This window comes from Pelophylax lessonae (assembly GCF_965119305.1).
Source record: "Pelophylax lessonae genome assembly, chromosome: 2".
NCBI lineage: Eukaryota > Metazoa > Chordata > Amphibia > Anura > Ranidae > Pelophylax > Pelophylax lessonae.
In genome coordinates, this window is record NC_138769.1 from 669,300,066 (window position 1) to 669,316,715 (window position 16,650).

At 46.4% G+C, this 16,650-nt stretch overlaps 1 protein-coding gene across 1 annotated transcript in view; it reads right to left on the reverse strand.

The window, feature by feature from the left end:
• Nucleotides 1-16,650, reverse strand: part of DYNC2H1 (dynein cytoplasmic 2 heavy chain 1) — an 807,725-nt gene that overhangs the window by 285,057 nt on the left and 506,018 nt on the right. Inside the window, exons 81-82 of the mRNA XM_082246437.1 lie at nt 13,762-13,961; nt 10,397-10,501 (exon numbers count right to left, since the gene is read on the reverse strand). Of these exons, the coding sequence (XP_082102563.1) occupies nt 10,397-10,501; nt 13,762-13,961 (305 nt within the window). The remainder of the gene's footprint in view (nt 1-10,396; nt 10,502-13,761; nt 13,962-16,650) is intronic.

Sequence of the window (16,650 nt, forward strand, 5' to 3'; positions counted from 1 at the left end):
GTTCAGCGAACACACGAACACCCGGTGTTCAAGTTGAACTTATGTTCGACTCAAACTCAAAGCTCAACACTACTCTACAGCAGTCAGTTGGTACCATTTGCTCTACACCAATCAGTTGGTACATTTCAGTCAGAAGGGTGCCTTCAAAATTAGAAACATTGACTTGACTATAACTGTGATAGGTTCCCTAAGAAATCTCAGGTATAAGGCATCTGGACCTGGTGATTTGTTTTACATTAAGTTTCTCAAGCCTTAGCTGTGCCTGATTTACTACCACTATACTATTATCTCGATGACTAGAACTCCTTAGACGTACAGATTGCAGATATAAGATAAGTTATCACCTCAACCATCCGAGAGTGCTCAAGGAACTCAGTATGGTTATATCTAGACCACTGTTCCTGATCTTTGCTGACAGTATTAGGACAGGAGATGTACCAGGGGATTGGAGGAAGGCTAACGTGATTCCGATATTCAAAAAGGGCCAGAGGCATATCCCGGGAAATTATAGGCCTGTCAGCTTGACATCAATAATTTGTAAACTTTTGGAGGGGATGATAAGGGACTATATCGTAGAATATGCTAAAGACAACAACATCATCAGTAGTAACCAGCACGGGTTTACAAATGGGCGTTCTTGTCAAACCAATCTCTTGGCATTCTACGAGGAGGTGAGCTGTGAGCTAGATAGGGGCAGACCAGTGGATGTGGTGTACTTAGATTTCGCTAAGGCGTTTGATACAGTTCCCCACAAGCGCTTAATTTATAAAATAAGGTCTGCAGGTATCGACAGCAGGGTTTGCTCTTGGATACGGAACTGGCTAAAAGGCCATGTCCAAAGGGTGGTAATAAACAGCGCATACTCAGACTGGTCTGAGGTGGTAAGCGGGGTCCCCCAAGGCTCAGTCTTGGGACCGACCTTGTTCAATTTATTCATAAACAGCATTGAGGACGGGATCAGTAGTTCGTTATCAGTTTTTGCAGATGACACAAAATTGGCCAGGGAAATAACTGCACAGCATGAAGCAGATATCCTACAGAATGACCTGGACAAAATTACGGAGTGGGCAACGACATGGCAAATGAGGTTTAACGTGGAGAAGTGTAAGGTTTTGCACTTGGGGACTAAAAACACAATACACGTTAGGAGGGGAACCCTTGGGGGAATCAAAAATGGAGAAAGATCTGGGAGTCTTGGTTGATGATAGATTAGGCAACAGCATGCAATGTCAAGCGGCAGCTTCCAAAGCCAACAGAATATTAGCATGCATAAAGAAAGGGATGTATTCCAGAGATAAGACTATAATCCTTCCACTTTATAAAACTCTGGTCCGACCGCATCTGGAGTATTCTGTCCAGTTCTGGTCGCCAGTCCTCAGGAGGGATGTGTTGGAGCTGGAGAAAGTCCAGAGAAGGGCAACTAAACTAATTAGGGGATTGGAGGACCTTGATTATGAGGAGCGTCTGCAATCGCTTGATTTATTCTCCCTGGAGAAGAGACGTCTGAGAGGGGACATGATAGCAATTTATAAATATCTTAATGGGGATCTCAGCTTAGAAAAAAAGCTGTTCATTTGAAGGAATTGCATGAGGACTCAAGGACATACAATGCGATTAGAGGAGAAGCGTTTTAACCTCAGGCAACGTGGGGGGTTCTTTACTGTTAGGGCTACAAGATTGTGGAATTGTCTACCACAAGAGGTGGTTTCTGCGGGTAGTATGGTGACTTTCAAAAGACTCAGACTTGCATCTCAAGGATCAGGAGATTAAAGGCTATGTTAGATGATTACAGTCACACACACCTACACAGGTTGAACTGGATGGACTATTGTCTTTATTCAACCTCACCTACTATGTAACTATGTAACCAACCTTCACTGGTTCTACTTGATCTAAGTCACTATTTTAATATTCATTATTCAGTGATTAGCCAGGCAACTCATTTTTTCTTTTTTTTTTTAAAGGAGGGCAGCATTATCCATATTTTTTCTCAGCAGATTTTTCATTGGTAAGCCCAGTCTATGTTGTGCTTTAGCAGTTTCCACTGTACTTGTCTCACAAATGTAATATGGTCAAATTAAAGCTGATGTCCAAGTTTACTTTCACTTTAAATAGTTCATTTAGGCAAAGATGGTCCAAACAAACTGGACATGCTGTATAAACTGTATGTAGCCTGAGCTAAATACAGCATATAGCACAGTGTTTCGGTGTGAGACGAGACTTCCTGTTTCACACCCGGAAGGAAATAGCGTTGGGCTGAGTGGCGCTTAGCCATTCATAGGCAGCTTTAAATTCTATCAAAGAATTCAAAGCTTCCTCTGATTGGCCAAGTCGGAGATCAGGACGTCATCAGCCCACCCCTCCGACTCAGAGGAAGCTCTGTATTAATGGACGGAACACTAAGCTTCCTATGAATGACTGAGCACCGCTCAGACCAATGCTATTTTGTTTTGTGAGCAAGACAGTTAGGTCTTGTCTCACACCTGGAAACCAGTGCTATGCACTGTATGTAGATGAGGCTATGTAAAGTTTTTACAGTGCGCTCAGTGGGCCCACATTAGTGAAGAAAAAAAGTTTACTTGGGCCAGCTTACAAACTACTTAACCTGAAAGTAAACCTAGACATGAGCTTTGAGTAAAGATCGGGGTGGTCAAACACCTACAGTTTCATAAACCGGCATAAGATGATATACAGAAATTAAACAAATCCTCTTACATAAGTTGTATCTGTTTATCTTCAGCCTTCTCTACATCCATTCAAAGTGCTTAATTTATAAAGCTTGTCTGAGGGTTCCGAAAAAAGGGGGCGGAGAGCTGAAGTTACACTATGCAGAGCTCAGTTAGGAGAGCTCTGAGAGATGATTTGATGGATGAGACAATCCTTCTTTACACAGCACACAGGAACAGAGCTGAGGCTCTCATCCAGCTGAAGATCCCTCCCCTGTCCACATTTTTCTCCTAGTGTCAGGAAAACTTGTCAGAAGTTATTCTTGCTGATTGCAGAGGAATGAAGCAATGAAATGACTCTCAGTGCCATTGAGACAAGTACACACTATAGAGGGAAATGCTTTGTTCATATTTCATGTCTGAGGTTTACACCCACTATAAAGTGTGTTCCAGTGCAGTAAAAGGATGATACATTCTGAAGCTCCTAAGAAATAACACTAATCGCTTCCTTACATTCTGATTTGTCATACAGACACGCACACACTATAGCCAGTTTGGATGGAAGTTAACCAATTTGATTACTTTAAATTAAACCCACACAAACCAAATAACTTATGAAGTCCATGAACAACATGTCCCTGATTGAGGTCAAACACAGTCATTGAAAGGCAAGTGAGCCAACTGTGTTGCAAATTGTTGGAGTTGAGCAGGCATTATTTTCAATCATATTTTTATATTATTATGGTAAATAAACCAGAAAGTACATTTATCATAAAGAGGAGCTCCAGAAAAAAATAAAAGTCAGCACCTTAAAATACTGAAGCTGCTGAATTTTATTATAAGGACAATTACCTGTCCAGGAATCCCGTGATGTCCTCACCCAAGCCAATTCTTCAATTGACTTTGGGTGCAGGAACAGGCATCTCTAGTAAGAGAAATAGGAAGTGAAGCCATGCAGCTTCACAACCTGTTTACTACTGCAAATGCGCAAGTCACGCTGCGCCTTGTGAATGGTCCCCAAGTCTTCTGGGACCTGTGATGTGTCCCAGAAGACTGCAGGGGAAGGTGGGGGGCGAACTTCTGGCTCAGGTCGCCAAGGCGGTCTGGGCAGAAAGTGGAAGTGGGTACCTGTCAAAATTGGTTTTTTGACTTACCGTAAAATCCTTTTCTCTTAAGCTTATTGACAGACACAGTCCTCTTTGATTAATATCAGTAGGGTTATACTGCCCCCTACAGGAGTAGGCAGGAAAAACGTTCTGGCCACACCTTAGGGGCAGTCCCAGAGGGTATATCCTCTCTCTCCCTGCTACAGGATGTCAGTTATGTCACAAAGCAGTGTCAGAGAATTTAACCCAACCCAACTCAAAATAGAGGGGCGGGTACTGCGTCTGTCAATGAGCTTAAGAGAAAAGGATTTTACGGTAAGTCAAAAATCCAATTTTCTCTGTCGCTCATTGACAGACGCAGTCCTCTTTGATTAATATCAGTAGGGACGTCCCAAAGCAGTGCCACAAATGAGGGGTGGGATAACGGAAATCAAAATCCAATCCAGAAGGCCCAACCGGTGCCAACCAGAAGTCTTAAAGGCTCATTAGACAAAAGGATGAGACTCAACTGAAAACCCAACAGAAAAAAACCCTCGAGGTAGACCACCGGTCTCCTCAAACAGCCTTGAGGCCAAAAGAGGCATACACCGATGCCAGCACATGAACTTTGTAAAATTTTGTAAAGGTATGAACCGACGACCAGGTAGCCGCCTTGCAAACCTGAACCACTGACACCTGATGGCGGAAGGCCCAGGAAGCACCAAGCGCCCGAGTGGAGTGCGCCTTAACAGGGAACGGAGGAACCCGACCCTTAATAGAATAAGCCTGTACCACCATCTGTCTGATCCATCTGGAGATAGTCGCGGCAGACGCAGGCAACCCCTTTCTAGGGCCATCCGTGATCACAAACAGTGAATCCGTCTTATGGAAAGATTCCGTAGTAGTCAAGTACACCCTAATCGCCCGAACCACATCCAAGGAGTGTAAAGCAAACTCCCGAGGATGACTGGGCTTAGGACACAGGGAAGGTAGCACAATATACTCATTTAGATGAAAATCTGAAACCACCTTAGGGAGGAAGGATGGATTCGGACGAAGAACCACCTTATCCCTATGAACCACCAGATATGGGGAACGACAGGACAATGCGGCCAGTTCTGACACCCTGCGTGCAGAAGTGATAGCCACCTTCTGGGATAAAGTAAGCAAGGGAATCTCCCTAATATTTTCAAAGGGAGGTTTCTGAAGAACCGACAACACCAAATTAAGACCCCAGGGCGGCAAGGGCGCGCGCACCGGCGGAGCCAGGTGTCGCACCCCCTGGATGAAATTCCGCACCAAGGAATGAGTAGCCAGAGGCTTCTGAAAGAAGATTGCTAATGCTGAAACCTGACCCTTGATAGTGCTCAAGGCCAGTTTCTGCTCAACCCCCTGTTGCAGAAAAGCCAATATTCGGGTCACCGAGTAAGAACGTGGAGGAAACCCAAGGGATTCACACCACGCGATATAAGACTTCCATGTGTGATGATAGACTTTTCTGGAAGTCGCTTTCCTCGCTTTAATTAGAGTAGGAATAACTGAAGCTGACAACCCCTTGTCCTTCAGCACCTGGGTCTCAACAGCCAGGCCGTTAAAGCCAGCGATCGTAAAGCAGGATGGAAGATCGGTCCCTGAGACAGCAGATCCTCCCTGAGAGGAAGTCGCCAAGGAGCGTCTGCGACCAGCCTGACCAGGTCGGCGTACCAAGCCCGATGAGGCCAGTCCGGAGCCACCAGGATCACTGGAATTCCCTCCACCTCTATCCTGCGAAGAAGTTTCGGCAGCAATTTGAGAGGAGGAAAAGCATACAGTAGCTGATACTGCCCCCACGGGGCGACCAGCACGTCTGCGGCGTCCGCTAGAGGATCGCAGGAGCGGGCTACAAACCTCTGCACCTTCCTGTTGAGTCGAGATGCCAACAGATCCACATCCGGGGTGCCCCAACGAAGGCACAGTTGGTGAAATACCTCTGGATGAAGAGACCATTCCCCTTGATCCAGAATCTGACGGCTGAGAAAATCTGCCTGCCAATTCTCCACCCCCGGAATGAATACCGCGGAGAGGGCTGGAACAAATCGTTCCGCCCAACGAAGGATGCTGGCCACTTCCATGGCCGCCAGGACACTCTTGGTGCCCCCCTGGTGATTGACGTAAGCCACGGCCGTGGCATTGTCCGACTGGATCCGCACCGGGCTGCCCCGGAGCTGCTCGGTCCAGTGAATCAGACAAAGTCTGATCGCTCTCAGTTCCAATACATTTATCGGTAACCTGGATTCTTCCAGGGACCAGAGCCCCTGAGCAGATCGTCTGCCGAGAACCCCACCCCACCCGGATAGACTGGCATCCGTGGTGACAATCGTCCAATAGATTGGAAGAAATGACTTCCCCTGACTGAGCATTGGTGACCGAAGCCACCAAACCAGAGATTCCCTGGTCCGTTCGCTCAGCCGGATCCGATTGTCCAGGGAATCGGGATTCCGGTTCCATTTGAGAAGAATCTCTTTTTGAAGAATCCGGGTATGAGACTGGAAAAACGGTACTGCCTCGAAGGAGGCCACCATCAGTCCCAGAACCCTCATGCAAGTTTGCAGGGAAGGCCAGTTGACGGTCAATAATAACTGAGTCGTCGACTGAATCTTCCGGAGTTTCTCCGGCTGGAGAAACACTTTTGCCAAGGATGTATCCAGAGTTAGGCCCAGATAGTTCAGTCTCCTGGTGGGGACCAGGGATGATTTCTGCCGGTTCACCAGCCACCTGAACTCTTCCAAAGAGATCATAGTGATCTCCAAGTTTAGCAACAGAGCCTGTGGAGACTCCGCACAGAGTAGAAGGTCGTCTAGGTAGCCTAGAACCGAAATGCCCCACTGTCGCAACAGTGCCAAAACTGGGGCCAAGACCTTTGTGAAGACCCGGGGAGCAGAGGCGAGACCAAAGGGTAACGCCGCAAACTGATAATGGTTCTCTCCCACGGAAAAGCGAAGAAAACGCTGATGTCCTGCGTAAATGGGAATGTGAAGATAGGCATCCTTGATGTCTATGGACGCCAGAAAATCCCCCTGATGTAGGAAGGCCACTACTGTGCGAATGGACTCCATCTTGAATTTTTGCACCTGGACAAAATGATTGAGTGCTCTCAAGTCCAGAATTGGACGCACCTTGCCCTCTTTTCTGGGTATTGTGAATAGGTTCAAATAGAACCCCTGAAAACGTTCTGTCCAAGGAACGTGGACCACCACTCCTTGTTGCATTAAATCCGTCACTGCCCCCCGCAAAACTTCTAAGCGGTCCGGGGATAGTCGGATATTGGAAGGGAAGAACCGCACCGGTGGAAGTGATCGAAATTCAATCTTGTATCCCGACCGTATGACCTCTTGAACCCATTTGTCTGGAATCCTGGAGAGCCATGGGTTCGGAAACCGGTGAAGACGTCCCCCCACCCCAGATATGGGTGGGGGCGCACCTTCAGGCTGTATTGGTCTTATCTTCAGGTCTGGCAGGTCTTTGTTTACTCGACCAGCGCCCTTTGAAACCCCCTGGGGGGGCTTTGGAGGACTTTGCCTTATCTCCCGCCCCAGAGGAGCGAAAAAACTTCTTATGAGCGGAAAAGGAAGGTCTGCGACGAGGTCCTTTCCCCTTAGTAGTCTGTGGTAAAAAGGTGCTCTTGCCACCAGTGATACCCTTGATGATCTCATCCAAGGTGGCACCAAACAGGCGATCCCCTTGAAAGGGGAGATTAGTCAAAGCTTTTTTGGAAGCTTGATCCGCCGACCAGCATTTTAACCACAGCATGCGCCGAAGGACCACCGCCGAGATTGATACGTGCCCCATTAATGGAGCGGCGTCCAGGGCGGCGTCACAGACAAACTGTAGCGCTTGTACCATCTGCTCCAGCAAGTCCGATACTGCCGGGGGGAGACTTCTCCCCTCCAGATCTCGGCGTAACAACTTGGTCCACTCTGTCAATGTTTGTGCAACCAGAGCAATGGTGAACACTGGCCTTAAGGCTGACCCTATCAGGGAAAATATAGAGCGGGATATAGATTCCACTTTACGGTCCACCGGATCCCGAAAAGACGGAGCTTCCTCCACCGGGATAACAGTAGCTTTATTTAATCTGGAAATCGGTGAATCCACCGACGGTGGTACCGTCCATTTATTAAGGAGGGATTTTCAAACGGATAGCGTCTAGCAATCCGTTTGGAAATACCAGGGGTTCGTTTTGGACGGACCCATTCTTCCTTAATTATATCTTGAAAACATTTGGGCAAAGGAAACACCTTTGCCATCTTGGTAGGCTTGCAAGTACCAAAAGCAATTTCAGTATCAACTGCTTCCGTAGGTATAAGCTCAAGTCTTAAAGTTTCCCGCACAGACACAATCAGTGCATCTACCAGCGCTTCATCTTGCGCTATAGCGGAGGGAGAAATGTCTTCCTCGCTATGCGAGTATATGGGATACGAGGCACTAGCCCCAGAAGAGGGACCTGCAGCCGCCGCGACAGGCTCAGAATCTGTATCTGAAGTGTCAGACGAAATAGGGGTAGGCGGGGGTCGCTCTTTAGCCCCCCGTCCCTGACAGGCCACCTCCACCCGGGATACAAAAGACTCCAAAACCGCTGACAATGCATCAATAGTAAGTGGAGAACTGGAGGGTCCTGCGGCCACCTCGAGGGGATCAGGTGGGGATACATGTGTGGCAGGGTCCATGACAAATCCAGGAACACTTGCCAGCAAACAAGGATTGCAAAAAGAAAAAACTTTTTTTTTTTTTTTTGTATGTAATCCCCCAGCGCAACAGCGCCCCTCAGTGCCACCTGCTTCGGACCCCCACAGAGAGAGAGAGACCCCAAGGGCTCACCACCTGATGCACAGAAGCTTCTACCGAACTGCTCTCAGCGCTGTCCTTACAGAACAGGAAGTCTTGTGGATCGATTTACCCGGGTAAAGGAGGCAGCTCCGCCCCTTTACATGCCTTCCAGCACTCCCACCGCTACTCCTCGAGGTAGCTGGGTGTCCAAGATGGCCGCCGCCATGCAGGAGACATTAGGCTACGCCAAAATGGCGGCCCGCGGAAGTATGGCGGCCCCGCGCGGCCTGCGGAAGTATGGGGCTCCGTGATACAGCTGCATCGCTATTAGAGTACTCCCGTGCGATAGGTAGGTGCCTGATAGTATCACCCCTCTGCACGACTGTTTTAACAGTAATGCCAGCGGCGCCCTGTCTCCATCCCTGACCGCATTAGTCATGGATCCTTAGTCCCCTGGGAGCTCCAGTTTGTCTGCCAATGACTCTACTTGCTGAGCCACCTGGAATGCTGTTTTTAAAATGCAGACTTTCCTTGCAGTGACAGACTCATATAGATTGTCAGCTCCCAAACCAAGCCTCCTGGAATGGTATACCTTACTCACCACTCACATTAGCAAGGGGGAGATCTGTGAAGTATGTCACTGGATGGAGGGGAACCCCGGATCATGAGGGTCCGACCATCCACAGAGGGGCCCGCATCTATTCCCAAAACCCAACAGGGGGAGAGGGGGAACATTCTACTCACCATACCGGAACAGGCGGGCACCCACTCCTAACAGAACCCCTCTCCACCGAGGTGGGGGGGCTGTCGACCAATACGGACGCCGCGACTCAGTTTCATGACTGGTCGTAGGCGACCTGGCGAGATGTTTAACTCGCGGGGCCAGTCCCCATCCAGTGGGACTATGTTGCGGCCGACCCAGCGCGGAGCTAGGGTCTGCACGCGCTCGTAGGCTGGCTGGGGTGACCACTGGATCTCAACATCCAGCCCGTCGCCCAGCTCCAGCATAATTGCTTGAAGATCTCACAGGAACAAAAACTGGAGAGAAAAAGCGAACTAAAAAAGATTTATCTAAAAAAGCTTGCCAGGACCAGAGATCCCAGCAAGGAACTTAGGTCCTTACTCCTGACTAGGCAGAAAAAAACTGACATCCTGTAGCAGGGAGAGAGAGGATATACCCTCTGGGACTGCCCCTAAGGTGTGGCCAGAACGTTTTTCCTGCCTAGTGTCCTACTCCTGTAGGGGGCAGTATAACCCTACTGATATTAATCAAAGAGGACTGCGTCTGTCAATGAGCGACAGAGAAAACCAGGTACCTGTTTCCCCCCAAAAAGGTGCCAAATGTGGCAGTGGAGAAGGGGGTGCAAACAAGCAGAGCTTCCCAATTTGGATGGAGCTCCGCTTTAAAAGACATGGATATGGCACTTTGTATATAGGAAATTTAAAGAATATCTAAAACCATGCATAAAGCCAGAAACCTTTCCTTGAATTGGATAGAGTGAGGAAGCTCTGAAACCCTATATCAAGTTTTCATTGCTGGGAAGACCTCTCTCCAAGCATTATCACTGCACCAGAAAGTGATGCAACTCACTCCATACTTTTACAGTAGATAAAGAGAATTTTTCCAAAGGGAATACTATACAAGTGAAAATATTTCCTCCCATTTCCCCAACAGGACAAAGAAAACAAAACCTGAAAGGGGTATTAACTATTCCCTGCTGTTTCCTATCCTAAGATAAAAACTATTTCCCCTAAGATATTCTATACCACAGTTTGTTATTTAATAAAATAGTGTCTGCTTCAAGCTATAAAGACAAACTATTACTTTGTAGCAGGTACCTGTGAGCTTATCATGCGCTGAGATGAGCGTTCAATATTGGCCGGAAGACCAAAGAAAGCAGGCTTATCATCCTCTGGGAGACTTTCAATCACATTGCGATAGTCCTGTAGGAAAATAGAATAATGAGCAAATTAGATTTCTTCAGTTCATTCAGATATCATGCAAAAAAAAAAAAAGTCCAACAAGTATGAGAGGTGACTGAAAAATATACTGTAATTATGGGAACACATTCCAAAGCTTGCTAGAGAAACCTGACCTTCGAATAAACAATACTATATATATATATATATATATATATATATATATATATATATATATATATATACACACACAAACATACATACTGTATACACACACTCATCGGACACGTAATTAGGTGTACCTGTTCAATTGCTTGGTTTAACACAAATTGCTAATCTGCCAATCACAGGGCAGCAACTCAATGCCATTAGACATCTAGACATGGTGAAGTCGACATGCTAAAGTTTAAACCTATCATCAGAATGGGGAAGAAGGGATTTAAGCGACTTTGAATGAGACATGGTTGTTGGTGCCAGAAGGGCTGGACTGAGTATTTCAAAAACTGCTGATCCACTGGAATTTTTACGCACAACCATCTCTTGAGTTTAAAGAGAATGGTCAGAAAAAGAGAAAACATTCAGCGAGTGGCAGTTGTGTGGACAAAAATCAGAGTCAGAGTCAGGGTCAGAGGAGAATTGGAAGACTGGTTTGAGATGATAGAAAAGTAAGAGTAACTCAAATAATCACTTGTTACAACCCAGGTATGCAGAATACCATCTCTGAATGCACAACACATGGAACCTTGAAGCAGATGGGCTACAGCAGTAGAAGGCCACACCAGGTGCCACTCCTGTCAGCTAAGAACAGGAAACTGAGGTTAGAATTTGCACCGGCTCACCAGAATTGGACAATAGAAGATTGGAAAACGTTGCCTAGTCTGAGGAGTCTCGATTTCAGCTGTGACATTCAGATTGTAGGATCAGAATTTGGCATAAACAACATGAAAGCATGGATCCATCCTGCCTTGTATCAATGGTTCAGTCTGGTGGTGGTGTAATAGTGTGGGGGATATTTTCTTGACACAGATTGGGCCCCTTAGTATCAATTGGGCATCGTTTAAACACCACAGCCTACCTGAGTATTGTTGCTGACCATGTCCATCCATTTAGGACTACAGTGTACCCTTCTGATGGCTCCTTCCAGCAGGATAATACACCACGTCACAACTCATCTCAAACTGGTTTCTTGAACATGACAATGAGGCCAATGTACTCCAATGGCCTCTACATTCACCAGATCTCCATCCAACAGAGCACCTTTGGGATGTGGTGGAACGGGAGATTTGCATCATGGATGTGCAGCCGACAAATCTGCAGCAACTGCGTGATGCTATCATGTCAATATGGAACAAAATCTGTTTCCAATACCTTAAAGAATCTATGCCACGAAGATCTAAGGCAGTTCTGAGCGCAAAAAGGGGTCCAGTTCGGTACCAGCAAGGTTTACCTAATAAAGGGACCAGTAACTGTGTATATATATATATATATATATATATATATATATATATATACACACACACACATACACTGCTCAAAATAATTAAAGTAACACTTTGAAAACACATCAGATCTCAATGGGGAAAAATCTCATGCTGGATATCTATACTGCTATAGACTGGGTTATGTGTTAGGAATGAAAGGATGCCACATCGTTTGATGGAAATGAAAATTATCAACCTATCAAGGGCTGAATTCAAAAGCACCCCTGAAATCAAAGTAAAAAAATAATGCAGCAGGCTAGTTTGTTTTGCTGAAATTTCAATGCAGCAACTCAAAATGGTGCTCAGAAGTTTGAATGGCCCTCACGTGCTTGTATGGATGCCCGACAATGTCGGGGCATGCTCCTAATGAAACGACCAATGGTGTCCTGGGGTATTTCCACCTAGATCTGATTCAGGGCATCACTGTGCTCCTGAACAGACCCAACAGCCTCCGCAGACCATCATTGACCCACCACTACACTGGTCATGCCAAACAATGTTACAAGCAGCATAATGTTCTCCATGGCTTCTCCAGACCCATTCACATCTGTCACATGTGCTCAGGGTGAACCTGCACTCATCTGTGAAAAGCACAGAGCGCCAGTGGTGGACCTGCCAATTCTGGTATTCAATGGCAAATGTCAATCAAGCTCCACGGTTCCAGGAAGGGAGCGCAGAGCCCACTAGAGGATGTCGGGCCCTCGGGCCACCCTCATGAAGTCTGTTTCTGATTGTTTGATCAGAGACATTCACACCAGTGGCCTGCTGGAGGTCATTTTGTAGGGCTCTGGCAGTGCTCATCCTGTTCTTCCTTGCACAAAGGAGCAGATATCAGTCCTGCTGAAGGGTTATGGACCTTCTACAGCCCCGTCCAGCTCTCCAAGAGTAACTGCCTGTCTCCTGGAATCTCCTTCATGCTCTTGAGACTGTGCTGGGAGACACCGCAAACTGTCTGGCAGTGGCACATATTGAGCGGCTTATAACGGGACTGCGATAGTGCAGTGGGGCAATATGATACTAACTGACACTGGGGGGAAACTAACTGCTACTGATATCACCAGTGCCATTATTACAGTGATCAGTGCTAATAATATGCACTGTTACTCTAATAATTACACTGGGCAGAAAGGGTGTAACATCTAGGGTGATCAAGGGGTTAAATATGTGGCTAACAAGTGTTTATGTGTGTACTGTGTGCTGTTTTTACTGGGGATATAGTTGTTTTCATTCCCTGCTTAGCAGGGAATGACCAAACAACGAGACTTCCTGTCACTGAACACAATTTGGTGTTGTTTACATTCACAGAACTGTGTTCTGGGAAGCTCGGAGCCAATCACTGGGTCCCGGCGGTCAATCACTGGCCGGGACCTGGTGATCGCCATGTACGGTGTTGAATCACAGCACAGCCAGGCCGGCGCCCGAGCGGTTTGATCAAGTATTAGGTATGTGATCCAGCGCAGGGAGGCTGTTTTACCACTGGACATCCTCATGATATGGTCAGCTAGTAGATGTAGAACATTTTCATTTTTGGGTTTAGATGTTTAGACTTGAATGTAGCATTATACCCACTCCAGTCTTTACATTTCATCTTATGCTGACTTACTATCTGTATACCAACTTTAAGGAGGTGCGAAGACACAGTAACAACTACTTTTCATATGGAAATGAGATAAAAAATATGACATTTCACAAAATGTAAAAAAGTAGTGCTTAACTAACACAATTCTGCTGGTGAGCTTGATAATCCCTACAAGCCTGAAGACACTGATTGTAAAAACAGAACTAAATAAAAAAAAAACTTACCATAATGCTGCAGGAATTTGGCAGAGATACGGACAATGGAAAAGTCATCTTACTTCCCTTTAATCCTCCAGCATGAGAATTGAAAAACTGTTCCAGATAGGAGCGAAGAACTCGTAAATCAAAGTAGTTATCTACACGCCCTCCGTAGATTGCGTTCTCTAAAAGGCCATGCACAAACTCCCACTGAAAGTTTCTGCCACCTGAAAAAATAAAAATGTCCCCAAGTGTTATAGAGCAGTTTTGGAGTGGTTAAACATCATTAATTTTGGGGCATTATTCTAAAATTAGGCTTTGGAGCCACAGTAAGGAATTGGTAATCCTCATTTACCTCTCCGACACATAAGCAATGCATATGGTATTATGATATGGTAATTCCTTACTTCTAAGGGAACAACTTACTTATTGCCACCACAATGCACTTCACCAGTTTGAGTTGGTTGTGCAGGGCTGGTTAAATATAGCAGGCAGAACACCACCACAATTAGTTATGGACAAGCTCCTTCAAATGTAATTGTTATTGGATTGTCTCTACGTATAATTCTTGACGTTTTTTGTTTTTTTTCGCGCTGGCTGCAAGATTCACTACGATCTCATCTTTAGCTGGGTATTGTTATACATAGATAAACCCACCTGAAGTTCGTAGGTTTCGATATCACAGATATTGACACAATATTACTTGACTTTTTGCGAAGAGATGTTCTTTCATTCTGTACAGTGTTATTTGTACTTAAAGTGTTATTAAACCCAGGACCCTGCATTCACTATATCTGGTCTCCCATGAAAAGCCATGCTCTACTAACCAGTTTAGTTTTTGTTAAAGAAAAAAAAAAACGTCATCTGTGACATAAGGGGGCGTGGCCTCCCAGTGACGTCACCGGGAGGCCATGCCCACAATGGCTATATAACAAGCTGCAGAGACCGGCATAATCACCGGACACATCGTCTGAGGAGGACCGGAGGAAGAAGAAGACCAGAGGAGGCAAAAGAGCAGAAGAGTGGACAGCATAAGATTGGACAGCAGAAGAGCGGACAGCAAAAGAGCGGACAGCAAAAGAGCAGAAGACAAGGAGAGCGGAGAGGAGAAGACCGGATGAAGATTTTTAATACTTTCCAAAATGTCTCCTGTCGTTATTTCCATACACTGCCTTTTATGGGGTGAATGGGTAGGGGTACAGTGTACCCCATACCCATTCACATAGGGAGGGGGTCCGGGATCTGGGGGGCCCCCTTGTTAAAGGGGGCTTCCAGATTCCGATAAGCCCCCTGCCCGAAGACCCCCAAAACCACCGGCCAGGGTTGTGGGGATGAGGCCCTTGTCCCCATCAACATGGGGGCAAGGTGCTTTGAGGTGGGGGGTGCAGAGCTCCCCCTGCCCCAAAGCACCAACACCCCCCCATGTTGAGGGCATGTGACCTGGTATGGTCCAGGGGGGGTGGGGCTGCTCGCTCGTCCCCTCCCCCTTCCTGCCTTTCCGGGCTGTATGCTCGGATAAGGGTCATGTATGGATTTTGGGGGGGACCCCACACCGTTTTTTTCGGCGTGGGGCTACCCTCAAATTCCATACCAGACCTGAAGGGCCTGGTTTGGAACCTGGGGGGGACACCCATGCAGTTTTTTTCCAATTTTTGGCGTGGAGTCCCCCCTCAAGATTCTCACAGCGCAAGTCGCACCGCAAGTCGGATCATCCTGATAGGGAACCATTGATTTTGAATGGGAGAAAAAAAAACCGTATAATGTGGCTGAACGTACTTCATCACGTTCGGTCGCGTTCGGTCCCATTTTTGCGTTTGAAACGCCGGGAAACACACGTTCGAAAGCAAATAATTGCGTTCCAAAAAACGTCCCTGAACTCAACTGCCTGCAAATTAATGTAAATGACCCTGTGTACATGGACAGATAAGACAACATGCAGGTGGGTTCAGGGGCTTCTGCAAAAAACGCCCAACTGCTCCTAAACGGCCATTTACAACGTCCCGTGTACATGGAGCCTTAGATGGGTTTTCCAAGCTCTTCTGCAGCAGCACATAGCTGAGAACCAAAAACGCAGTGGTTACCAAAGGAAACTTGCAGCAGATGAAAAATATAGGAGTTGATTTAAAATTCAAAATCTGGTGCAGCAGTGCATAGTAGCCAATTCGCATCTACAGTTGTGTTCAAAATTATTCAACCCCCACTGAAATTGATTGTTTTGGCCAGTTTGACATTGATTTTGATCATTCAGTCATCCTGCTTACAATTAAATCAAAGAGGCACGTGTAGGTCAGACAAATATAACATAACATTTATAATGAAATAACCACAAATGTCTTTTCTGTGCTCACATCATTATCAGTTTTATTCAACCCCCAAGTGACATTCAATCTTAGTACTTAGTACAACATCCTTTTACAGTTATAACAGCTTTTAAACATGAAGCATAGCTTGACACAAGTGTCTTGCAGCGATCTACAGGTATCTTCGCCCATTCGTCATGGGCAAAAGCCTCCAGTTCAGTCACATTCTTAGGCTTGTGCACTGCAACTGCTTTCTTTAAGTCCCACCAGAGGTTCTCAATCGGATTTAAGTCTGGTGACTGTGATGGCCACTCCAAAATGTTCCAGCCTTTAATCTGCAACCATGCTCTAGTGGACTTGGAGGTATGCTTGGGATCATTGTCCTGTTGAAAGGTCCAACGTCTCCCAAGCCTCAGGTTTGTGACGGACTGCATCACATTGTCATCCAATATCTCCTGGTACTGAAGAGAATTCATGGTACCTTGCACACACTGAAGCATCCCTGTACCTGCAGAAGCAAAACAGCCCCAAAGCATGATTGACCCCCCGCCATGCTTCACAGTAGGCAAGGTGTTCTTTTCTTCATAGGCCTTGTTCTTCCTCCTCCAAACATAGC